The sequence below is a fragment of the Phasianus colchicus genome, chromosome Z, assembly GCF_987193195.1.
Source record: "Phasianus colchicus chromosome Z, bPhaCol1.hap1.1, whole genome shotgun sequence".
Taxonomy (NCBI): Eukaryota; Metazoa; Chordata; class Aves; order Galliformes; family Phasianidae; genus Phasianus; species Phasianus colchicus.
In genome coordinates, this window is record NC_143476.1 from 55,174,527 (window position 1) to 55,199,819 (window position 25,293).

General features: G+C 36.5%; 1 protein-coding gene across 2 annotated transcripts in view; it reads left to right on the forward strand.

Moving 5' to 3' along the window:
• The window catches only part of TRPM6 (transient receptor potential cation channel subfamily M member 6), a 63,878-nt gene that overhangs the window by 20,064 nt on the left and 18,521 nt on the right, over window positions 1–25,293 (forward strand). The window contains exons 16-29 of one of the 2 annotated variants that reach the window (XM_090130773.1): window positions 589–723; window positions 1,892–2,020; window positions 4,687–4,938; window positions 5,850–6,024; window positions 7,551–7,665; window positions 9,222–9,421; window positions 12,530–12,662; window positions 14,888–16,023; window positions 16,741–16,853; window positions 17,757–17,883; window positions 18,757–18,854; window positions 21,034–21,092; window positions 22,094–22,119; window positions 23,872–23,922. In XM_090130773.1, coding sequence (XP_089986899.1) covers window positions 589–723; window positions 1,892–2,020; window positions 4,687–4,938; window positions 5,850–6,024; window positions 7,551–7,665; window positions 9,222–9,421; window positions 12,530–12,662; window positions 14,888–16,023; window positions 16,741–16,853; window positions 17,757–17,883; window positions 18,757–18,854; window positions 21,034–21,092; window positions 22,094–22,119; window positions 23,872–23,922 — 2,749 coding nt within the window. The remainder of the gene's footprint in view (window positions 1–588; window positions 724–1,891; window positions 2,021–4,686; window positions 4,939–5,849; window positions 6,025–7,550; window positions 7,666–9,221; window positions 9,422–12,529; window positions 12,663–14,887; window positions 16,024–16,740; window positions 16,854–17,756; window positions 17,884–18,756; window positions 18,855–21,033; window positions 21,093–22,093; window positions 22,120–23,871; window positions 23,923–25,293) is intronic. The other variant, XM_090130774.1, reaches the window with a different exon arrangement.

Sequence of the window (25,293 nt, forward strand, 5' to 3'; positions counted from 1 at the left end):
TCATTGAGGAAGAAATTATATATTTTTTTCCAAGCAGATTTTGGGACAGAATGCTTATTTTGTCTTCATCTTCTAATGAGGCATATAATACATCAAAAATAGCAACTGGATTTTGTATTTATTACTTCATTGTCTTGACATTTTATGTGCAAATATATTTAGATTGTGTACAATGGACTGAACTAGAGTACTTTTTCCTTTGTTTCATAATGCCACACAAATGTGAGTGGATTTCTAGCCAACACACTTAAGTCAGATTGGAAGTTGCTACTTGTCTGTATTTTAGAGGTAGGGAGGAATAAGTGACTTGCTGAAAAGAGAAACGTGTGTCAGAAACAGGACCAAGTTTAGGTCTGCTGATCTTTACCTGTCATTCATAAGAGCAAATATTTAAATACTAAAAAAGATAGTTATAGTAGAAAAGTGGTGATGCTAATGAAATGGCTGTAACAAGATAAAATCAAACTAGAGTAATTTTTTACAGATTCTGAACAAAGCTTAAACATTTGTGTGTTCTGCTGACATAGCACAACCTTTGCTGCCATAGGCTATGGTTTCTTACTTTTAAAATGTTCTTTCCTTTTAAAGAAAGATTGTGATGTGGAGAAGGTGGCTCAGACGTCTGATGAAAGTCAAGTAGACGATGCACAAGGAAAGCTGACTGGCACTAGAAAAATCTATGAGTTCTACAATGCACCGATTGTCAAATTCTGGTTTCACACGGTTTGTCATTGCACAAGAACTTAGATTTCCAAAATTCTCCTTGATTTCTCAAATCTTGATGCCACTTGTTCTTTTTCTTTGCCCAGCATGGATTTACAGTCACTAAGTGGTGGGGAGGAGTGGAAAAATATGTGAATATTTCTCTTGCAATCTCGCAATTACATGAAAATCTTTTCAGCTAAAATCACGTATCTGCTATTGAAAAAAGCAAAGAAACAGCACACCCATCCAAGAAAAAAAAAAAAAAAGAAAGAAGAAAAAAAAGAACAAAAAAAAAAAAAAGCAAAAAAACCACAAAACAGTGGTGAGGAACTAAAGAAAAACTTAAGCAGAGGTTTTTTTTACAGTGTATAATTTCCAACATAGAGATAAATTTGAAAATGACTTTAAATGCATAGACTCACATATATTTATACCTCTGTTTTTAGGAACTCTTTTTCGAAACAGTGAAAATTAATCTAGAAGCAATAATTTGCTATAAAGCATTTATTGAATAAATTTTCATTTTATGGTACATGTGTTTATTAAATCAATTTGAATAACTAACCCTGTATCAGTAGAACTTAGGGTATTTGAGATCAAACTGCCTCTGAGGTCAGACTACGGTTTAACTAAATTGTTAGTCCTTTAACAGTCAACTACTTTAAACGTTTTTAACCTCAGATATATTTATTGCATGATTTGATACCTTTAAAATACGTTTGCCATTGATCTTTTTGTGTTTTGGAAGGCACTTATAAAGCACTTGTGATTCACGTAGCTTTGAGAATGATTACTTGGTCAGGATAATAATGTGGTACTGCCTTTACATTCAACTAACAGTGTGCAGATAATAATATCTAGACAGAAAGGTAGGTAGATAATTAGAAAGATGGATAATAGTCTATTTCATATTGTGTGATTGAGGTCTAAGTGAATATGCACTGCAGTAGTTCATTTCTGCTTCCATCTTTTGAGCACCAAAGCACAAGTTTGCTGATCTTTAAGAGTTTCCTCCCAGAAAAACTTTGAAGAGCTGGGCTCAAAAATTTTAAAGTGCTCCAGTTGTTTGAATATATTATATTCAAAGTATATTTGGTTATACTCAGGGTAATCATTTGTTAGTATGTCTGCAGAAATTTTTTGGAGGTTTTTCCTGCATCAGGATTATATACTGTCTGTTTTGTAGATGGCATACATGGCCTTTCTCATGCTCTTTACTTACACTGTGTTGGTGAAGATGGAACCAAGACCAAGTGCGCAGGAGTGGCTTGTTATTATTTATATTTTCAGCACTGCCATTGAAAAAGTCAGAGAGGTAAGCTTTTCCTTTCACACTTCCATTACATAAGAAATATATTATAAACAACAAAATAAAACTGACTAGAGAATGCCAAACCTCACATTTTCCATTGCAGGGAATTTAGTGGAAAAAAGAATTGCATAGGGCATTTTATTTCTGTGATTTTTTAAAATATGAATATCATTACTTGGGCTTGCAAAATAAATCTTAAAGGTTGTCCTTAAATCTCTTTTTTTCTGGGTAAGCCATGTTATTGTACAGCTTTTTTTGAAAATAATTGTGCAAAATTGGGATTTTGAGCCCCAGTGTAGAGAACTAAGCCATTAGATTTCCTATAATGAATATGAAATTTGTCTAAAGATATCACTTTGAATGTGTTATCAGTGTAATATGTAGAGTAATCTAAGGCTTTCCACCAAGTCCAACTGATTTGCATGCATCAGTATAGGTTGGAGGCTGATATGCTGGAAAGGACTTTGTGGAGAAGTACCTAGGTGTCTTGATGGAAAACAGGTTGGCCAGGAGGCAGCAGTGTCCCTTGTGACCAAGAAGACCAGTGGTATCCTGGGTTGCATTAAGAAAAGTGTGGCCAACTGATTGAGAGAGGTTTTCCACCTCTTATACTCTGCCGTGTTGAGGCCACATCTGGAGTACTGTGTCCAGGCTCCCTAGTTGAGGAAAGACAGGGAGCTACTAGAAAGAATCCAGTGGAGTAGTGTAAAGATGTTTAGAGGCCCGGAGCATCTTCTATATGAGGACAGAATAAGGGACATGGGTCTGTTTAGCTTGAAGAAGAGGCTGAGGGAATCTTATTAAGAGGCTGTTTCTGATGGCCCAGCAACAGGACAAGAGGCAATGGGCACAGATTGGAACACAGGAAGTTTCATCTGAAGATGAGAAAGAACTTCTTTACTTTCTGGATGACAGAGCACTGAAACAAGCTTCTCAGAGAGGTTGTGGACTCTTCTTCTCTGGGGATATTCAAAATCTTTCCTGTGCAGGTTCTAGAGAACCTGCATTAGCCAGGGAATTGGACTAGATGATTTCCAACCTTTATGCTTATGTGATTCTATGACCATTCAAGAATCAAGAAACAAAATTGAAAGAACAAGCAAATTTTAATGCTGGATTGATTGGGCATGAAAAAAATAATAGTGCAGCCAAAATTAGTCATTTTTTATTCCAGATGTCTATATCTGAGTTTCTTAACAAACCTTGCACCCCAAGTCAATGGACAAATGCAGTTATATAGTTCTTCAGCTTTTTTTTATATGCGCAGACATATCTTCAGTGTGGAACTGTCTTGGGCATAATCAACAGTGCTATAAGGTGTCCTTTATGTGGCTTTTTGAATGCTTTACTTTTAGAAGGAAAAAAACTGGAACAAAGTGTTCATTGTTCTGAATGAAGAATTTGTTACAACAGATAACTCAGAAAAATTGTGACATCAGTGTGAAAGATATGAAGAATTTCAAGCCTAAACAGAAATACTATGAGTATACTTAAGTATGGGAAGAGCATAGAGATAAAATTGAAAAAAAGCTGTACAAGGATTGTATAACTGGAAAAAAAAAAGAGAATATGAAATGTAAAGAACTTTGAAGATCACTGTTGTGTTGTTGCACTGTGCTGGTAGTGGGACAGTGGAAACACCAGCTCTTCTTTCTTGCATTAACATTCATTGAAAACTTTGCAATTTATTTTTTTTTTATTTCTTTTGTCCATGTACTAGTTCTAGCCAACTGTCAAAGACTTTGTAGGATGATGTGTCTAACATCTATCTAATTAACTGCTGAGGGTCTGATTAGATGTAATTACAAGCCTCTATTTCTCTAGTTTGTATCAAATAATGGTTAAAGCCCTAAATCTTCAACTAGTTTCTCATGTGAATTTCTCCATCTGAATTGAGTAGGGTCACTTGCTTATGTTCAAATGCATAAATTATTGCAGGATAAGGGCTTAATGTTTAAAAATCTTTCCTTCACTTGGGACTTATCAGTATGATTTTACATAGCACTACATTACTGGTCTCATTCATGTAATGCACAGAGATTTTATTTACAGCCTCCCAAAGATTCCACTTCACACATTTACTTGGTGAAGCTTGAAATCCCTATGGGCACCTCACAGTTCAAGGAGCAAACATTTCATTCTTTATCTTGCTAATTGCCAGCAAGTGTGTCCATGGTGTAATGTAAGGATCTTGCTTTGTATTTTTGGTCTGAAAAAAGAGGACTTAATTGTTTTTCCATTGAGGTTAGGTTGATACTTTTCCATGATTATGGGCTTTTGAAAGGTCTTTTGCAGGTTATAACCATTCCTCAAGAAAATACTAATTAATTTTAATGATAAATATGCATAATCGATCTCTACTTCTTGCTGTTTTCTACTGAAGAACACGCTCTTCAGTGTCTGGGTTCAGGCTTAGAACTTGCTATTCCAAAAATAGCTATCTTATTTGTCTTGTCATATTTGAGTGATATGATACTACAGATTAAATCTAAACCTCAGTGAAGATTGCATTGTGTTATGTTGTATGTAGACCTCCAAAAAAATAGAGAAAAGAGGGAAAAAAAAAGATAGATAGATTTTAAACATCATGAAACAGTTCAGACAGAGAAAGTTAAAGAATGTGATTTTCATGTATTTCTTTTCTACACATTCTACCACATTCTATTCAGGTGTTTATCTCAGAACCTGGAAAATTCCGCCAGAAAGTGAAGGTGTGGATTTATGAATACTGGAATTTTACAGATTCTTTAGCTATCATCCTGTTTATGATTGGTTTTGGCTTGCGCTGGTCTGAGCCCCCTGTTCAAACAGCAGGGCGGCTACTTTACTGCTTGGATATAATATTTTGGTATGCCCGGCTCCTTGATCTTTTTGCTGTGAATCAGCATGCTGGCCCATATCTGACAATGATTGGGAAAATGGTAAGTATTATACTATGGAACAGTTTTCTTGTACTCATGACGTCTACTGAGATACCTGTGAAGGTCAGCAGTGACAGAAAAGAGCAATGGTCAAAAGAGATGTTACCTAATAACTCACAGTGAATGCATTACCTGAAACTACCATATTTTTTCTGTTTGTGACTTGACAACCAGATTTCAATTTATTCACAAAAGCCTTTTTCACTTAGTTCCTTAGAGAAGGGTTGTATTTGAGTTGAGTTTCTGATCCAGCCTGATAGTAGGAGGAAGAAAAATCACCATGTCTTGCAGATAGGCTCATTACTATAGATAATTCCCCTGGCTCTTGGAAACTGCCTCATTATTATTTTACGTTTTGATTCAAATAATTATACTCCATTTTTACTTGGCAAAATTTCTCTGAGATCAAAGTTAATTTTTTTTCTCTTTTGGTATCTGAACTGCTGCTGAACTGTTCACTAGTCTTGAGGGACATATGCAGATTCCCACTGTAATTTCCCTTGGATGTTGGGAACTATCTTATTAATACTTTTATATTCTGTCTTGCATAGTAATTCTGATTCAGTGTTAGAAGGCAAAATCATTTTAACTGCTATTCCTTACTGTCAATTTGGAAAAAGATACCATGAATGAAAAGCACCATCACAAGGCCTCTGCATTTTTCAAATCTTTTAAGATCTTAAGAATGATTTGAGCAGCAGATAGGACCTGTGGCCTTTTTAGTCCAGAATGATTTTAACCTCTAGAAAATGTTTTTATTTCCTCTACTGTATTAGATTGTTGACCTTGTTTTTGTATTCCTATTTGTAAAAGCAGTAACTGATTATCTTCCTTAAAATGTATTTGCATACATATATATATATGTATAAAAAATTACATATAATTAACACAGTTAATTCTTCAATGCCTAGACAGCAAACATGTTCTATATTGTGATTATGATGGCCATAGTTCTGCTGAGTTTTGGCGTCTCACGAAAGGCAATCCTTTCACCAGAAGAACCTCCTTCTTGGTCTCTGGCACGAGATATTGTATTTCAACCCTACTGGATGATGTTTGGTGAGGTCTATGCTGGAGAAATAGATGGTAGGTAGTTTAAATGTTCACTTTGGACTGATAGTTTTGACCTCATATTGGATCTGTTCTTTTTCAAACAGTTTTGATTCCAAGATACGTAAAGCCTTAATTTGTACAATTGCATGATTAAAGATGAGAATATTTGTTTATTTGTATAAAATGAAGATTAAACTTTAAAACTTTCAAATTTAACTTTTGAAATGAAGCATATTATAATCAGAGCAGAGCACTTAAGGACTAATAATAAGCTAAATCTTGATGAGAGTATTTGACAGTTATATGAGCTTGTGACAGGACAGTCAAAAGCTGGTGATCTTTCAGAGAAAAGATACCAAAGTTTCTTAAGGGGAGGTAGAATAAAGGGGAAAGAAAAAAGGAAAGAGAATAATGGAAAATGTTTTTTCACCATGTAAGAGTTACCTGGCATCTTTCTGAAGCAGATCAACCAGTTAAGCATAAAAATAAATAGATTAAGTGAATAGGAAAGATGTTACATTCTTGATTATGACATTGACCTTGATTCAGTAAGGCAGGAGAACCAGTTACTCCAGTAGATTTTTCATTATAATAGATAGAAAGTAGTCTGATGCTACTACTAAGTCTTTGAAATATAAAAGAAAGTATGTAGATAGAAATAGATATTTAGCATATATAGTTCAGCTTAGGCCTATTTCTTTTCAACAATGAGGGATGTAACATCTGTTGTCATTACTGAAATAGTCACATGACAGATATGTGTCTTGGTTGTATAAGTCAAAATACTTTTAATAAAAGTGCACCACTAATTTTCACTATTTCATTCATTTAATCATTTAGTAATGCTACACTTTTTGAAGTTTGAAACTTCAGAGATGATTTCTCTAATTAACCTGTTTGCTGTGAAGTATCTCCTGAGTTTAGGGCTGCTGAGTTATAGATGTGTTTTTAAACTTCATCAGAGGTAAATTTGATAAAAAAATTCTAAACATTGGAAAACTTTTATTTTCACAGTATGAAAAAAAAAATTCAGGAGGGATCTCTTAGATTCTGTAATATATCAAAAATATCCATAGCCACGTGTACATTTGCACATGAATTAATTTGGTCTTACTGAGGCTATAAAGGATTAATACTTCAGTAATGATAAAACAGTCTTGTAAGCTGTATTTTTTCCACACAGTCAGTGAAAGCTTTGTGACTTGCTTTAAAGATCAGTTGCTTTAAGGATCAGTTTCAGTTTATGTAAGTGTTTACCATCTCTCAAATATACTGCAGTTACACTATCTTCCCCTTTATCAAAAGGTCATGGTGTTTGGTGTAATAACTTGTACTTATGAAATGGCGCCCAGAGCTTCTAAATTACAGCATAAGCTATGAGGCAGTAGGATCATGAAGAGGTCTCCTATCTTCCTTATGTGGAGGTAGACTTTTAACAATGTATATTTGTGGAAGTTCCCAAGGACAAACTGTTTTTTGCTGAGGTAAATGAGCAGCATATGCCCTTGCTGTGCTCTGCTTTGATTTCCTTGCTAATGGTGTATGTCCTTCCCTTTCAGTCTGTGAAACCAATCAAGACTGTCCTCCTGGCTCCTTCCTCACACCGTTCCTCCAAGCTGTCTACCTCTTTGTGCAGTACATCATCATGGTCAACTTACTCATTGCTTTCTTTAAGTAGGTACCATGTTATATTACTGAAAACACAAAACAAAACAGAAAACAACAAAAAACTAACAAAAAATCCCACCCCAACCAACCAAAGACAAATAATAGACATTCTGCCAGCACTTCTGTGTTAACTGTTTTATGGTTTGAACAGAATCTTACAGTGGACAACTCTACTTGGCAAATAAGCGACTTTAATGCAGCTCAGAAATAATTTGTCCTTTGTTCTTAGAAATTGTATTTGTTGCACTGACAGCCTATATTATGTTCATCACAAGGTAGCACAAGATGTAAACTAGCAGATAATAAGGGAAGGGAGTAACAATGTTGGAGGAGCATGCTCTTCCTTTAAGAAGTTTGAAAATTCCTGTTCCATGCAATTTTCTGTGGTCTAGAACTGAAATCTAACCACAGTGTATTGAACTATCTGTTTTTTAATATCTGCTGCCAGAGTAGGAGGCTTTTATTAATGTCTTTAAAGTGATTCTAACCTTTGGAGTTTTAAAAGGAAACCATTGAAATGGTTCAAGTTCTGTGTCAATATTAGTAAAGAACAGTGTAACCCAAATTATTAATTTTTTCTTTTCTAGAATTATAGCATTTTTGGGGAAGTCAGCTGTAGGTTGAAAAAAATTCTAAGCTAGAAATGTAGTGATTAATATTCAGGAAAACTGAATGATCAGAAGTCATTCTATTCCCACTTCCAATTAGAAATCCCTTTCTTGAACTTGTGGCAAGGCATTAATTTTTTTCTTTAATATACTGATGTGGAATTGTAATTTGAATTATTTCTAGATTTAAACCTTTAGCAATGATGATATGTTAAACCTTCTGCTTAGTGATTTGATTGTTCCAGAAGTGGGACCAAAAATGAGTATGAGCAATATATTTAATTATGCTCCCAAAAGCAAAGCTGATGTTTTTGTGAAAATACGTTGAGTGTTTAGTTTGACTGTGTAACTGAAATTGAAGTGCCAGAGGCCATGAAGTTGTTTTCCTTTACTTGGATCAGTCATAGTGCAGAGAATGCTCTGTGCGACAGAAGAGCCATATTTAGTAATATCACTACTCTAAAGAGTACCCCACAGAAGAATTGCTTATGTAGCTGCCTCTAAAAGTACATATTTTGCTGTAGGAGTAGTGCCCTGAAAAGGCAACAGAAATGTTGTTAACACTTTTCCCTTAGCTTGATTCATGTACTTAGTCCAGTCCAAAGAGGCAGACAATGTTGAATTCCCATAAAGGCTATGTATTACAGTTTAAATAATCTGGTTGAGATTTCAAAGACACTTTAGGGATGTTTTTTTGCCCAGTTCCCATTAATGTAAATGGGAATTGGATCTCCCAGTTTGTTAGGCAGCTTTGAAGATCTCATTCTCTGTGCTGTAGCTGCAGGCACATGCTGCTGCTTTGTTAAATGAAAGTTGTTAAGCTGATTTACTTCACTGGAGGAATGGGACTTTTCTTTTGTGTCACATCAGATCTTTAGACAGGCATCTTGTGCTGTATTCAGAAGAGTCCTCACAGGAATGTTTTACCTTCCTTACCTCTTTATGTCTTCTCAGTAATGTTTATTATGATTTGAAATCCATATCGAACAAGCTCTGGAAGTACAACCGGTACCGCTACATTATGACCTATCATGAGAAGCCATGGCTGCCTCCACCTTTCATTCTCCTGAGCCACATTGGACTTCTGATAAACCGCATCTTCCGCCATCAACCCTCAAATGAGTCTGATCAAGAGGAAGGTGACGTTGGACTGAGTAAGCAGAGCTAATCAAAGGGCCAGCAGAAATAGCTTATGAAGAATATTTTGCCAGCCTCACATCACTTCGTAGCTCAGTTTTTCAAGAAGGAGATTTTCCAGGCCAGCAGCTGTTTTTATTTGCAAACTAGAATTTAGTGCACCTGTGAGAGGACTTATAGGAAGAAAAGTGACTAGAGGAATGTGTTGCTTTTTATTTGGCTTTTGCTTTGCTCACTTACTGTGCATCGGTTAAGATGTAATGTAGGTAATAACAGTGAAGAACTTAGGCTCTGACTCTCAGTTTTAACTTTTATTGTGCTCAGTCATAGCTATTTTCATTGCAGCTGGCCTGTAACTGGCAAGAAGATGTTGTAGATGTATCCTACTGGAACGACATAGATATATCACAACTCAGAGGTGAAATAACATGATGCTGACTTTTTCTAGTATAGAATGATGCCATTTTTAAGAAACAGTACTGGCAGCCTACATTTTTGCACATTTATCCTAAAAAGACTATCAATTACTTTTTAACTGCCCAAAGTATAAATGCTTTTGATTACCTTATATTTATTCTTCTGATAACATTCAATGACTTCTTTCCCATGTATCCTCCATATACCATTAAGTTTTTACATTTTCTTTTTCTGGAGCTTAGGTAGTTGGGGTTTGTGGTTCATAAAGTAAAGTTTAAGTGAAATGTCACTGAGTGGGATGAGACTCCTGCTCTCAATTCCTTTTGTAATGAGAATCACGTATTTAAGTTAGTTCAGAGTATTTTGAAGTGAGAGGTGCTAGCAGCTCATAAAAGATGCTTCAGCAAACGTGTCCTTGACTTCAGATGGAGTACATTGCATATATGCAGAATCCGCTCTTGACTTTCATAGCATCAACTGGGGATGTGATTTGTGATTTGAGGACTTTTCTGCATTGTGTAACAAAACTTATTTGTAAATGTAAAGGAGAAATAAGGGAAAAATCCTTCTAGATTATCTGAGTCTTTGGGTAAACAAGGTTAATAGAAGAAACTTCAGCTTGCTAGAGCTTCGATCATGCACAATGTAATATAATTATGCTATGTTATAATTATGTTATGTTTCAGCCTGGTTGTTAGTGTGCCAATGTCAGTTTATAGCAGTGGATAGCAACATGAAGAATAATGTCCAGGACAAGAACCCATGCAATACTTCACAGTTGTTGCCTCCTGTGGTGGGAAATGGAGAGTTAATATGCAATCTGAGCAAGTTGCAGAGCCTGAGGCAGAGAAGATTCGGTGATGGATGTTGGGAGACAGCGCAGAATCCTTCGATCTCCTCACTGCCTTCCAGTCTCTTTGTGCATTGGCTCACCACTGCACCTTTATCTTGACTCCTTCACCTTTTTCCGACCTGGACTTCTCTTAACCAGGTCCTTCCTAATGCCTCCTCATGGCAAAGTCAGCTCCTTTTGTCCCACTGTATCTAGAAGCTCTGCCAGGAACACACATAGTCATCAAGGAAAGAGATTAGAGAGTGTCAAGATGGGAAACAAGTACTCAGCAGTGGGGCTTGATGAATGGAGGGACAAGCAAGGGAATGAGAAGGCGGAGAAGGTGGTAGCTGTAATCAAATCTGAAAAAAAAAAAAAAAAAAGCATGTTTGTGCATATGCACAGCTTTGCACTTTATGCAGCAGAGAACACTCTTGATACCTAATGACTGATTTGATCAGACCCTTTTTGGGTTACAGTTCATTCAAGATTTTCTGTACCGAACATGAAACTCTCAATGTATCTGCCACACTCACAGATTTCAAAATTTACAGCTTTACAGGTTTCAAAAATGAGCTTAACTAATCAATGCTGAAGCAGCTTTACTGCTGCTCCTGGGCTCAGCTTCTTCATGGATGAATGGATCAGTTTGCCTTTGAAGTATCACTTCTCTTTTTATATGCATGTGTAGTGTAAGTTACTGTCAGAGCACAGCGAGTTTCTTGCTTGCAAGGTACATTAGGCATCAGGAAAACTCTTAGACTGCTTAACACATTCAAGTCATCAGATAGAAGAGAGCTCATACCTTGCCTACACTTTTCTCAGAAAGTGATTTTTTTTCCCAAATTTATGCTCTTGTGTTCCTTTTCTATATGCCTGTATATTGCTTGACAAGTTTCATGGACTTAAATTTTTGCTGTGATTAAGCAATTGCTTTTAGCAATGAGGATCCAGTGCCACCCTGTGGAAAATCAATGAAAATTCCACATAAGGAAAGTGAAATCTTTGAAGGTTACAAAGAGGTCTGAGGCAAAAGGAGCTTAGCAGGTGATTCAGTGTCACTCAGACATGGTGTGGTGCTTCCCTGGGATGCTGTTTGTTACAGCTGTATGCACCTGTTACAAACACAGCCATGTTGCTTGGCATAGATAATTTCTTGCAAGCACAGTGGGAACTCTGGTGTTTAAAAAGAAAAGAAAAAAGAAACTTGGAAGATGTGGAATTTGTATCAGAGAAATAGCTTTCCTTCATATGCATTTTTTCATATTGACTTATAATTGATCTATTCTCTAAGAAATTTTACTTGGTGTCTATATAAGATTTCTGAGAGAAAGTGAATAATAGCATTATGAGCACTCTAAACTGTGGAGTTTAAAACTTTTGAATGTTTTTTTTTTCTGCCAATGGTCTTGCTTGATATTTTATGCCTGTGAAAATGTAAAGCAATTAAGTGAAAAAAGCCTTCATAGCTTTGAATAAATATCTGAAAAGTACCTTGTCAAAGGTACACTGCTTAATGAGTGTCTGGACCAAATTGCAGAAATATCTTCGTAAGTATTACAAACCTCTATATAAGTTTTGTGAGTCTGGGAGAAAGTAAATGTGAACAGTCAGTATGTAATGTTGAGTCTTTAAAAGACAATGCAGTGGAATTCTTGTCAGTGGGATTTTGTTCCCTGCCTAAGAGAAGATGAAAAACGCATTTTTGTGTATTTGGCATGTTTGAACTTTTTTACATAATCCCAGATTTCATGGAATTAGGTCTGTTGACAAAGGAGGGGAAGGAAACCTATTTTGACAGTTTTCTTTTTTTCATGGACACTTATAAACAGTTGCATCTGTCAGCACACTTCTTACCACCTTCTACTTTATTTAGAGCTGTACCTGAGTGATGACGAGTTGAAGAAACTACATGACTTTGAGGAACAATGTGTGGAAAAATATTTTCATGAGAAGAATGAAAGCTTGAGTTCCAGTGACAATGAAAGGATCCGTGTGACGACAGAAAGGTATGTTCTGCTACACATTTGTGCTCTTTGTATGCATTTGTTCTATAAAAAGACTGCTAATGCTTTTTTTTAGCAGTTATGGCCATTAGGAAAATGAGAGGCACCTGTAGGCCCTGCTAATTTGATGGAAATGTAACTTTTCTGTTTAAACCGAATGATGGGCCAGGTGAGGTCTCTCCCACTGGATGCTGTCTTCCACATGAGCTTCCCACAGGCTACAGCTCTCTCAGCACTGCTCCAACATGGCTCTGTACTGTGGGGCCTATCGTTTAGGAGTGGGCTGCTCCAGCACAGGAAGTGGCTGCTTCCCCAGCCCTCCTGCTCCACATGGGCTGCAGCTCTGCCTGGGGCTGCTGCTGAGGGTGCTCTCCATGAGCTGTACTTCCTTCAAGCCTCTCCCACTTCTCCATGTGTACTCCTCCATGGCTGCACGTGGAGATCTGTTCCACATGGTACCCATGCGCTGCAGAGGACAACCTGCTGCTCTATGGGCTTCTCCTAGGCTGTAGAGAGCATCTGCTCTGGGGTCTGGAGTACCTCCTGCCCTCCTGCACTAACCTTGGCAGCTGCAGGGCTGTTTCTCTCACATTTCTCACTCCTGACCATTGTCAGCACAATTATTCCCTTTCTTGACTCTGCTCTCCCAGAGCAGGCTCTGATCTGACATGGGGCTGCTCTGGTCTCTGCTCAGAGACCATTATTGCAACCCCTCTGCTATCTAACCTTGGAAATATAAGCAAGGGTGCAATATGGTGTTGTTCATTTCCACTTTTGCAGGCAATGTGGCATGAAGAGGTTGTAGCAGAATATGGTATGCAATACATATTTTTATTTAAAGCCTTAACAGTATAAGAATGTTGTGAGAATATTGCTTTCAATTAAATATAACATCTGTTCACAGAAATAAAATAAAATCACTATATCATTATCAGCAATTTACTGTCTTTGTTTATAAAATATCAATATGCAACTATCAATAGGATTTCAGAACTCCCAGTATTGGTCTAATTTAGCTTTCTACTGAAATAAATAGCAAAGCTTACATTAAGTTTAATGGGAAGAATTAAACAAACTGGCAATATGAAAAGTCTTACTGAATGACAATACAGATCTGATGTAAGAAATTTGTCTTGCCTAGAGAAAGATAGCTCCTTAACGTTTACCTGTTCAAGATTTTATTTTTTGCCTACCAAGATAAAACATGAAAATGTTTATCCAAAAAATGAAAGTCCCCTGCAGAAGAAATAAAATACTTTTATTCAAAAGCTGCAGAATCAATTATAGCAAGATTTCTTTTAGTGGATAACTGTAAAGGGATTTTTTTAAATGCCATGTTAAAACATACTTCATAACATTGCATAATATTAATAAAGGAAATTCATATAAGCCAGTGAAACATTTTGAAAATTTGGTAATCAATTTTATTCAGCTTTTGGTTGAATACTGCATCACTTGGTTATTCAGTGACAAAGAAAAACTCCTTTTGCTCATTGTCTGGAGCTAGTTTGTCGTCGTCTTAATGACAGAGTACCAGAAAGAGTATCTTTAACAGATGTAAAGATAATGAATTCGTTAAAAAGATACTGTTTCAGGCCAAGTTTGGTTCACTGGAAATTTGAAGGCCATTAAAAAGGCTTTGCTTCTTTTTCAGCTGATGTTTTCTTTAAGATAACTGATATAATCAAATGTACAAAATGTGTTCCAAAAAGCTGTACAAGTTGTTGGGAAGACCATTTTCCTAGCAGTTTACCATATTTGAGAAATGTAACAGTATCTGTAGAGTATCCGTAGCATGAAGCTTTATCCTTTCATGTTTGCACAGGAAGTGTAGAAATGAAAGATAACTGACTGACAAGAAATACTGTACTGATTTTATATTTATTTTCACAGCGTTTACACTTATAGTGCAGCATTTCTAAAGCTTTGACCTCTTGTCCATGGCTTAGTGGTTCTGTATCATGAAATGGGAATTAGTAGAAATGTGGTATTTTTTAATAGATACTTCCTGAGCAAAAAGCCTACTTCCTTAACAGTCACTGACTTTTGGCTCAGTAAACTGAATGACATGTTTCAAGCCTCCATGGGTTGCCAAATGCACATTTTCATGGGAATGGAAGTCACTGTAAAAAATACAAAATACTGACTTTTAAAAATATGTTAATGTTAATAATCATCTGGTAAGCTGAAGTTGAGATATTTTAAGTATCATTTCTTTTTCCATCTAGGGTGGAGGAGATGTTTCTGCAATTGAAAGAAGTGTATGAGAAGGTATTTTATATCAAGGAATCTTTGCTCTCCTTGGACAGCCAGCTGGGACATTTGCAAGACCTGTCTGCTTTGACAGTGGACATCCTGAAAGTGCTTTCAGCTGTAGACACACTGCAGGTGGAAGAAGCCTTCCTGGCTGACAAAAAACATAGATCCAGTAGAAAGCTGCCCCACAGTTGGAACAATGTGCTCTATTCCAAGACCCTGAGCAGTCTAGAATGTTTGTATGACAAGAAGTATCACTACTACAGCATGCCACCCTCACTCTTACGGAGCTTGGTGAGGAGTCAATGGCCATCAGAATGTACAGACCACATACTGAGGACTGAGAGTGAGAAGCTGGTAGAAGACAGTTCTCAGAAGATAGAAATAGAAAGTGATGACACACTTACTTCAGGCGTGTCCTCTGAGGCTAAGTCATCCCCCAGATATGGACAATTTTTGCTAGTTCCTCCTGATCACCAGCGAGCACCTTTCTCTGACACCATCACCTTAAACTTGTCCTTTTCAAGCACTCCTACCAAGTACAGGGAAGACATATTCAGTGATGGACTGCAAAGCAGCATTGCTGTGCAGCAAAACCTGCAGAGCATCAGCCTTGTTGAAAAAGAGCCAGAAGATTATCAATGGAGTCAGAGAGACTTTATTATTCACCTGCCTTCAAAAAAGACTAATGTCACAGATGCTGATCATTCTCTCAGTCCCCAGACATCACTTGAAGTCAGAGAAAATGCAGCACCCTACTGTGATGACAGGGAAGAAACTGAAGGTGGTTATGTGAACTGGGGATTCTCTGAAGGTGATGAAAAAGGAGTTTTCAGCTCAAGGGAGAAACAGAAGAAGGACCTGTGCATACATTCCACCTTTAACTGTGACTGTAGTTGTAAAGGTAGACCTCCCACACACATACAGATAAAAGAATCCAAGTCCTCCTGTAACTCCAACAGCTCACGGCACAGCGTCCTTGTCTCTGAGAATAAACTGAAACACAACACCTCCTGGATCAGCCCACACTGGAGGCAGTGGAGTTTCTACAAGAGCTTACCATCCCCTAAAAAAGAGAGGAGAGGGAAAACCTGCAAGGCCATAGGTGGTAATAATAAAACACTGTACTTCTACAGTATCTTTTGTTGAGAAACTCAAGACGTTATTAAAAAGTGTCTCTTTGGCACCTCAGCGCAGCTGAAGGTAGTAAGCAGACAGTTACTCCTTCACTTTCTTTGTTCTGGGAATCACTGCTGTGGGGGAGTTTTAAATTGTGCCTGGTGTCTGAGCTGTGCGGCATTGTGGTGTCAGCTGCAAAACAGTCCCACCTAGTCTCTGCATCTCACAGCTTTGGCTACACAGTTGTGGTGTCAGAGGAACTGTATTGGCTCTGGGGTAGTTTTCTGCACTGATGAAGCAATCTAAGAATTACAGAAGACAAAAGAAATTACAGAATCCCTAAGAGATGTATTGACATTATCATAAGTCAGAAGGTTTAGTTGAGAATGAATAGGTATATACTTTTACAGCAGGCTTAAAATCCTCCCTGTCCACAGCCAAGTTTTCTTACCAACAGCATAAATATAGCAGATTTCACTTCTAAGTATGAACACTATGAGATTATAGATAACATTTGCTGTTTTCTGTCTTATGATGGTGACCGTCTTTGCACCGAACTGCATAAATTTTGTGAATATTATCTTCGGATGTCACAAGTCTTTCTCAGCTTGCTTTGGAGATCTGCCAACTCTCAGTCTTATCAGATCGTCTCTTTGTAAACAAAAGCTCTGTAGCTTAATGATGTTTTTTTGATTCTTTCCCACAGTGTCTTTACCATCTTGTGAGCTGCACCACAGTGAGGAAATAAAAGCAAAACAACAAAGCAGAGACAGAAAGTCTGGAAGAGAAAAGAAGGATCAAAAACCCCTTCAGGTGCCGGTATGTGTAGATGGAAGGGAAGCACATATCTCATAACTGTCTTTTTCACTCAGTAAGAGCAGTTCTGTAATGTAGGACTAAATATAGGTGAACTGAAAATGTTTTGGTGTAATGTATGGTGGAAATGTTGCACAGAAAGTGGGAAATCCTTTTTTTTTTTTTTTTTTTTTTGTCTGGTGTTGATTTAATCTCCCTTTTGTTAGAATGTGCGGGATTTCAGTTTTAGAAGTGACTAAACTTGTAGATTTTGCCAATAGTGGATCAAGAGTTTTTTCCACACAGAGAGGATTTATCCTTTGCACTCTAGGTGACAGAGTCACTTGGGGAGGATTCCCATGATTTAGAGCAGACTGAAGAAGTGGTGTCTGTACTCTACTGACCTGCAATTGTTCTCACTTGTGTATAAGGGTCCTACAGTGTTTTCTCTGAAACCATCAACCATATAGCACATTGTAGATTGCAAATTGCCTGTCTCGTAGTTATGGGACAACCTTCATAACTATATATATATATATATATATATGTATATAAAATATAATCTGAAAAGAGTTATTTCTATTTAATGAAACAAAAGATGAAGACTTATTTGTTTACATGAGATGCTCAAATGAGCAACAGACCTGAGACTTGAACTTTGAGACCTAACTGTTTCTTAAGGTGTTCTGAGGGACTTTGAAGTTTGTTTTAAAAACCCACAATACCACTAATATTTATTCAACAAAAGCAATGTAACTTCTGCGGCCTCTAACAAATATGGGAAAACTTTTGTCAGTTGGGAGCCAGTTTGGTCACTGGCATTTCAGTAATGCTGTGAAAGTCTGTGTCATAGCACAACTATCAGAAGAAATGCAGAGATGATAGTCATTCTATAAATCGAATTTTGTTTTGTCTGTGTCTTGCCAGGTGATTAGAGTGGATGGTTGTCCCCAGAACACCCAAGTGAGCTCAGAGCCTACAGAGATTGGTCTTTGGGATGGGGAAGAAAAACACAGGAAGAACTGGCTCACTGTGTCTAATTTCAGTCAGCTAAGTATGTGATATTTGTAGACAGTAAAATTTAGGGCAGCATTGAAAAAGAAGCAGTAAATAAAAATTCACAAACTCCAAGTGTTATCCTCTGCATTTATCTCCTGGCATGATTTTTACAGAATTAGAAATAGATTCCAGGCATGCATGACTTGTTATTTGTTATGCTATGTCAGAGAAAAAAGGGATGAAAGGTCAGCTGTGTCTTTGTTGGGATGTTACCTATCCTGTGTGAGAAATAGTAAAGTACTAATTTAATTCCCAGGAATAAGTGGGAAGCAGGGAGAATGATATCCTTGTCTCCTTTCCTGTAGTGTCTTCTGAAATGGCATTCTGGCTTATTGTGAAAATAAACTCTGGTGAATTTTTCAAGGCATATACACTCACAAGCAGTGCTGTGATACTGTATCTGTTGACAGATTCTCTGGATGTATTATTCATTACTCATTGCTCTGAAACACATCCTCTAAAGTGAATAAATGAATTCTTCATCATTTCTGCTGAAATGAAAACGGAATGGCATTCTTCTTCTTTTAACAGTTCTCCAGCTCTTTCATTCTAAGAAATCCTTGCATAGACTATTTTATCTTTAAGCTTTGCAGTGTAGAGCTCTCTAGTTCTATCCTGCAGGCTGCTGGGAGAGACCCAAGGGAATGCTGTGACTCAGCACAGCATGGCCTGAGAAGGGCTGCACTCCTCTGAAGTCTAACAGAGAATGGAAACACCCTATGAAATTCTACTATTGCTTTTATAGCCTTTAACACGTGCTAGGGCAATATGGTATGTAGGTGTTTATTTTATAGCGCTGCATATGTTTATAGCTTTAGAGCTATTCATACACACTCTGGAAATAGCTGATACCTGCTCTTTTGGCTAGGTTTGGAATATCTCAGTTACATGCACCAGAAAATGAAAAATCAAGACATCCATAGGCATACCATACCAATCTGTGATTACCTGAGGCATTCTCGAGAGGTAAGACCTAAGATTATACATCCTAGTCCATAGCTGTTTTCTGTTTAGAGCCTAGGGTAGTAGTACGGACCTCCATGGGCTTGCCACTACAGGTCCTTTGTCGTTAAATGCCTCTTTAGACATGAGAAACTTTCTTGTATGTTGGCACAGTGCAAGTAAATAAATAATTTGAGAGCTGCTGACAGTCTGTGAATGTTCTTGAGGTAGGATATTAATTATTGAATCACAGAGTGGTTTGAGTATGAAGAAAGTGGTCAGAAGTGAAGTGTGTGTTGGTGTCTCACTAGGCAGTGAACAAGTATAGAAATTGGTCTTGTACCTGTGAGTGGAATTGGTCAGCACAATAAAATGATTTCTGAAAGTTAACTACATTGCTCTTTATCATACAGAGAAAGCTGTTTCTTGCAAACTGAGTTAAAAAATAATAATTGCAAAGGTTTGATTATATATAACCTGTGGCTTATACACACTGTATCTCATATTTTATCAGAATTAATTTGCAACTCTGTAACATAACTAACCTCTGCCTATGTAAATGAACAAATATCCACTGACTTTAGTCAAGCTAGAACGATTTACATGTCCTGGAGATTGTTGTCAGGTAGCTGGATTATAGAAATTTGTATCTGTTTTTAAATGGTGTGGCTAATGGAAGAAAATTTATTTTTTACTATGCAGGGGTATCTCAAAGGTATGAAAGGAATTTAATAAGGAATAATTTGAGAAAAAGAACTGTGAAGTAGTGCTTTCCTCTTCCTTTTCAACAGCATCCATTCTTGCCTGTTTTACTTACAGCACTCAGTTATTAAAACAAATGATATCTAAAAGTTCAGCTTATTTTTCACAGTGTGAGTTGCCTTTTTAAAACAAGAATAGTTTCAGATCTGATATTCTGAGTGGTATAAAATTTGAATCTCAAGTTCTTTGGAATAGAGCTTGAATCATAATTAACAAACAAACAAACAGCAGTTCTTTGTGTATGAGTTAGAGCTAAAAGTAGAAACAAATTTGCTGATTGTATATTCTGTAAGACCTGAGTTTGGAGAGTAAATCAATGAATCTTTAGAATGTGAAACAGAGGGTCAGACAAGCAAAGTAAAGGTACAGTCAGGGAAACTGTGAAGGGACGTAGTTATCTAATACTTCAAAATCTGTATTAAGCTTTCTTGAGTAAAACTCAAGGGTGGGATTTTTAAAGCCCTCAGAAAAAATTTCATTGGTTACAGTGGGATCAGAGTTAGGCTGGAACTAGTCACTTCAAGAACACTCATTTCAAACTATTTGTTCATTTAAGGCATAGTCTCCAATACTACTTCATCACTATGCCTCCTCTTACGTACTTTCTGGGTTATGAGATTACATATGTATGTCATTGAGATGTTATGATATTGCTGCATCTATCTCTTCATTTTGGGTTAAGATATATTTTAAATTAATTAATTTTCCTTAAAATGACTCCTCTCAGCTTTACTCATTGAACAGCTGTTGTTCAGAAATCCTTCCTGATGGGTGGTAGGGAGCAAAGCAGAGGTGCGTGTGTGAATTTTTCTGATTTTTTAAATATTTTTTCATCTGCAAACAATCTGCAAGGTGAAAACATGAGTGAGTGAACTCTGAAATTAACAAAAATGAGAGTTAAGACTCAGAAAATATTCAAAGCAGAATTTTAATTAATTCATCTTTAGACTTTGGGCTCTGCTGCTTTTGATGATTTTATAATCTACCTAACTTTTCTGTTCAAAAGAGTAGTCCCATCTCTGACCAGCACTTTAGAAGAACATTGAAAATAGCAGTGACCCTATTTTCCTTAATTGAGCTAGAAGACTAAATGATGATTTGCATACTTCTTTAACTATAAGACTTGCAAAATGATTTATCAAAGTCACTGGAGAACTGCTCAGTGTGTTGCCTTCACCAGTGCACTGAGATAATAACTCTGAATCTAAGTATTTTGTTGAATTATATAGAGACAACAATGGAGAATTGCAGTCTGAGCAAACTAATATTCTATTTTACTGTAGGTGTGACAATGCTGTGATTCTCCTGTCAGTGGGATTATTCATTTTAACAACAAGCTTATCAAGAAATGTTTTGAAGAGTTTACATTTTTGAATTGCTCAGTGAATATGTGATAGCGATGTATGGATTTTACCAGTAAAAATATCTTTCTTCTTTATAGGATTTGAGTAATAGCGTGTCTGGAAGCATCCACAGAAGTAATCTGAGCAGGAATTCCTCGTATGTATTACTAGTATATTAAGATATTTATCACATATTTAGAAAGACAATTCTGTACTCTTGTACAGGCTTCCACTCATACTTAAGATGAGAAATTGATGTGAAATGAAGTGTTAAGGCAATTCAATCTGTTTTAGTTTCTTTAAGTGAAGGCTTGTTAATGAAGGTAAAGGAAATCCATTCAAAGAAAGAGTATAGTTTTAGATGGAATGGACATACCTTTGTATTCTAGAAATAATAAATTTTGTCATTCAGTCTCTGAGATTACTGTAGTGTCTTTAACTAGCCAATCTAGTAAGCATGAAAAATTGCACGTGATATTGCTATGAAAATGCCATGTTTTTTTATCAATAATTTAAATCCTAGTAGCTCCTGAAACCTTTTCTTTCATGATTAATCTTTTTACCGAGTCTGCATATTTACAAAATATTTAGCTTGATTTTATAATGAATTTTCAATATTTATTAAAATTATACTGTTTTTGTAAGTATTTTGAACGTTTTTAGGAATTGTTTTTTGTTTGATAGATCCTATGTCTTTTTTTTTTTTTTTTTTTTTTTTTTTTTAAGCCAGTCATCCATGGGCAGTAGCCAAACCATGTACTTACCAGCAGGATTTACAGACTTTCGATTAGCCTGATTCTGTTGCTTTGTCTGTTGTCTTTATTGGTGTGTTACACAAATCACATCCGCTGTGTTCTGTAACAAAGATGCTGTTGTTGCTTGCAGCCTTGCTAATCCAAAGGACCATAAGTTTAAAAAGTCTGTTTTTATGCAAGCAATGGCAATGGCATATGTTGCTCTGAGTACATCTCAGCATTGATTCACATGGTTCGAAAAATTGTGTATGTGATTGAAGGTGATCAGATGCTAATGTTGATCCTGCATTGTAAATTACATGAACTTTTTGTTTTCATATAGATCATCCTTCTTTATATGTAGCAGTATTAGCTCAAAGACAGGAACTTTGAAGTAAAATATCAAATGTTTGCTTTTAAACAGGTTGAGAGCTGCAGAAGGAACTGACAGTAAGTTTTTGGTTACTTGCCATTCATTTCAATTCCTCTCTGCAAATCCCACTTTGACAGCTGTTAAATAGGAAATCCAAAAGAAAATCTATTTATTCTGTGTAGATAGCTATAAGAACTGTTTAACAATTGTTTCATATATTGTTTCCTGATTTTATCTTAAAGTGAAATCTTTTATCTAATGTAGTAGTGAAATCTTGAAAGAAAAAACTTACTTTTATTTAAGTCTGCCCTATAATCCTGTCCTTTCCAGGTGGAGTAATCTCTTTACAAGTTTAATCCTTGGCAGACTGAGAGAAGTCTTCGGTTAAAATTGGGTCTGCATCTGAGAATAAATTATGGTATACATGTATGCTTGATTTTTCAAATGCTTGTTTGGTGTAATTCCTCTGTTTGTGTGGCTTCACTGAAATTAGAAAGATGGTGAAACACTGAACTCATTATGGAATGGCCAATGAAGAAATTTGGGATCATAATGGGGGCTGACTTTGTTCCACAGCAGTAGAGTGGTAGTTAACCTCATTTGTATTTGTTGCCTTTTAGTCTGTCTTCCATTTTTCCTGACGTGCCACTTAGCCATAAGAGGTTGTGCATCTGGACTTGTATCTCATTGAAGATAGCTGCGATGCAGAAATTAGATGCTCTTTGACTTATTTACTTTCCATGTATGATCTCGCTGGATCAGTCTGTGCATGAAATGAGACTGTGGTGAAGCACACTGCTGCGAATAGAGATGTTTTAGGGTTTTTCTCCAGAATGCACCATTTCTTTGATTTCCACTCTAAGAAGGAATTAGTTGGCCTGCACTCCCCTTTTCATGCTTGTTGTTTGACAGTGTATGAAGTACAACAGAGCTAGTTGGGTCTATCAAGAATGAGATCAAAAGGGGCAAGAGGACTTATGGGAAATGTAATCACCTTGCAGTTTGTTTATGTTCTTCATTTAAAATCTCTTCTGTTAGGGATGAGAAGCTAGCTAAATAAAGCATATAAACAAGAAGAGGGTAATGTTCACACAGTTTGATGAATATTCAGTTCTGATTAACTCATTTTTCAGAATTGAAAGTATTACAGCAAAAATGTTTTTTTGTTGTTGTTGTTGTTGTTTTTAAACTAAGCATTTTAAAGGATTATTTTCCAATAGAATGAAGTAATTTCATCTAATTAATGGAGATGTGCTTGTTAATCTTGGTTTTATTAAAAAGATACTTTCTAAAACAAAAGTTTTTGGACTAAATCTTATATGGCTATGCCTATTATGCATGCGACCGACAGAAATTGCTGTATGTTTATACCTTAAGAGCATTTGAGATTGTGGATTAATGAGCCAGTATTGTTATAACTTTCTTGTAATAGTATAGTTAATGGAATGCTTAATGACTGAAGATGGAGTTGGAAAAATTGTGCCTTTGGGAGACTGTGAAGCATGATGGACAGCAAAATGCTTTTAATATCCCAGAGGTGTAATTGGCTCAGAGAAGCTACATGTCCTTGAGGTTAATATCACTAGTTTCCCACCATTTCCCTGAATAAATAAGTTGTCTGGCTATATTACATTGGTGACTGAAATCTGTCAATATACTGTACGTTATAACACAGTTTAAGCCAATTAGTAATTCTCCTCTTTAGAATGCTAAGACAGTAATTCTGATTAATCTGTTTCATGACAAACTCTGGGATGGAAGAAATAAAAAATCATGCATTCATGTCTGCTATAATAATTAACATAATGATCCTTTAAACATTATTTCAGATATGTTTGGCTGCTTGAAAACATCTCAAGATCTGCACTGTCATTACTCAGGTAAGCAGGAGGCACCGGAATGATAGCTAAGTGTTTAAATTTATCAAATTAAAAAGAACATTAGTTCATCCCTTGTCATTCTCTGTGATTTTCATTTGGAAGGTTTGTACGATTGACCACTGCTAAGAAGGTTCTGCATTAATTCATACCTAATACAGCAGAGAGGAAGTTATGAATTATTTTCCTGCTGATAATTGCTCCATTCCAGTTATTTGTGACAAATCCAGTGCAGAGTGTAGATAATTGCTTTCAAAATATCAGTGGAAACAATGATTCCTCTGATTCCTGGGGAGGCAAGGAGAGATATTCATATATTTATAGCTATCATATCCCCTCACACCTCCCACATCCTCCTTTGTACTTGCTGGAATTGGTTTCTTCAGTTAATTGGTACTGTACTACCTAATCCGTGTTTATATACCTATAAACTCATGGAAATCTGGCAGGAAATAAATCTTTGGAATGCTAATTGCCCACAGTCCTGTCTTTTCCTGAACTGAATATGCAAAGATTTTTCCACGAGGCTTGGATTACATTTTTTCCCCAGAGGAGAACTGTGCAGAGCTTGCCAGTAGATGTCTCTGTTGCCTGCGTGGCTTTAGCTCCTTTTAAGGGGGGCATAGGGTAAACTGAAAGCATTAACAGCCTTTTGAAGTTTGAAAAACGATGTGGTTTTCATTGGGAATAACAACTCCTGGTTTGTAATCAGTGCACAGGACTAATTTCTCTGACATCATGGCATTGTTACAATGATTAATTTGGCTCTCATCATGCGTGCCATTTGAAATTGGATAGAACTTGTTGTGCAGATGACAATCTCATTTATACTAGAAGATGACAAAGATCTTGAGATGTTTCCAGAATAGGTGTATAGATGTTCTTTTATCAGGAAGATTGGGCTAGAAATTCGTCAATAAAACCCAGACTGAGATGTGGTGGATGTCCCATCCCTGGTGACTTTTCGGGCTGGATCATGCTGTAGGTAACCTGATCTAGCTGTGCATGTCCCTGTTCATGCAGGGGAGTTGCACTATCATAGAATCATAGAACTGCTCAGGTTGGAAAAGACCTTAAAGATCATCAAGTCCAACCGCATCTTGATCATACTACCCTAACAGCCCTCTGCTAAATCATGTCCCTGAACACTACTTGCATTGTCTAATCCTTTTTAAAAATTCTGTTAGACTTACACCACTGAAGGTGTTTGTACACTTAGACTGGATGGCCTTTAAAGGACTCTTCCAACTCTAAGGATTCTGTGATTCTATGGTTCCAAAATCCTGTACCTTATACTGCTTATGGTTTGTTTTGCTATCATGTTTTAGAGTCAAATACAGCTTTGTTTCTCTGCACAGTCGAAAGAGCTTGAGT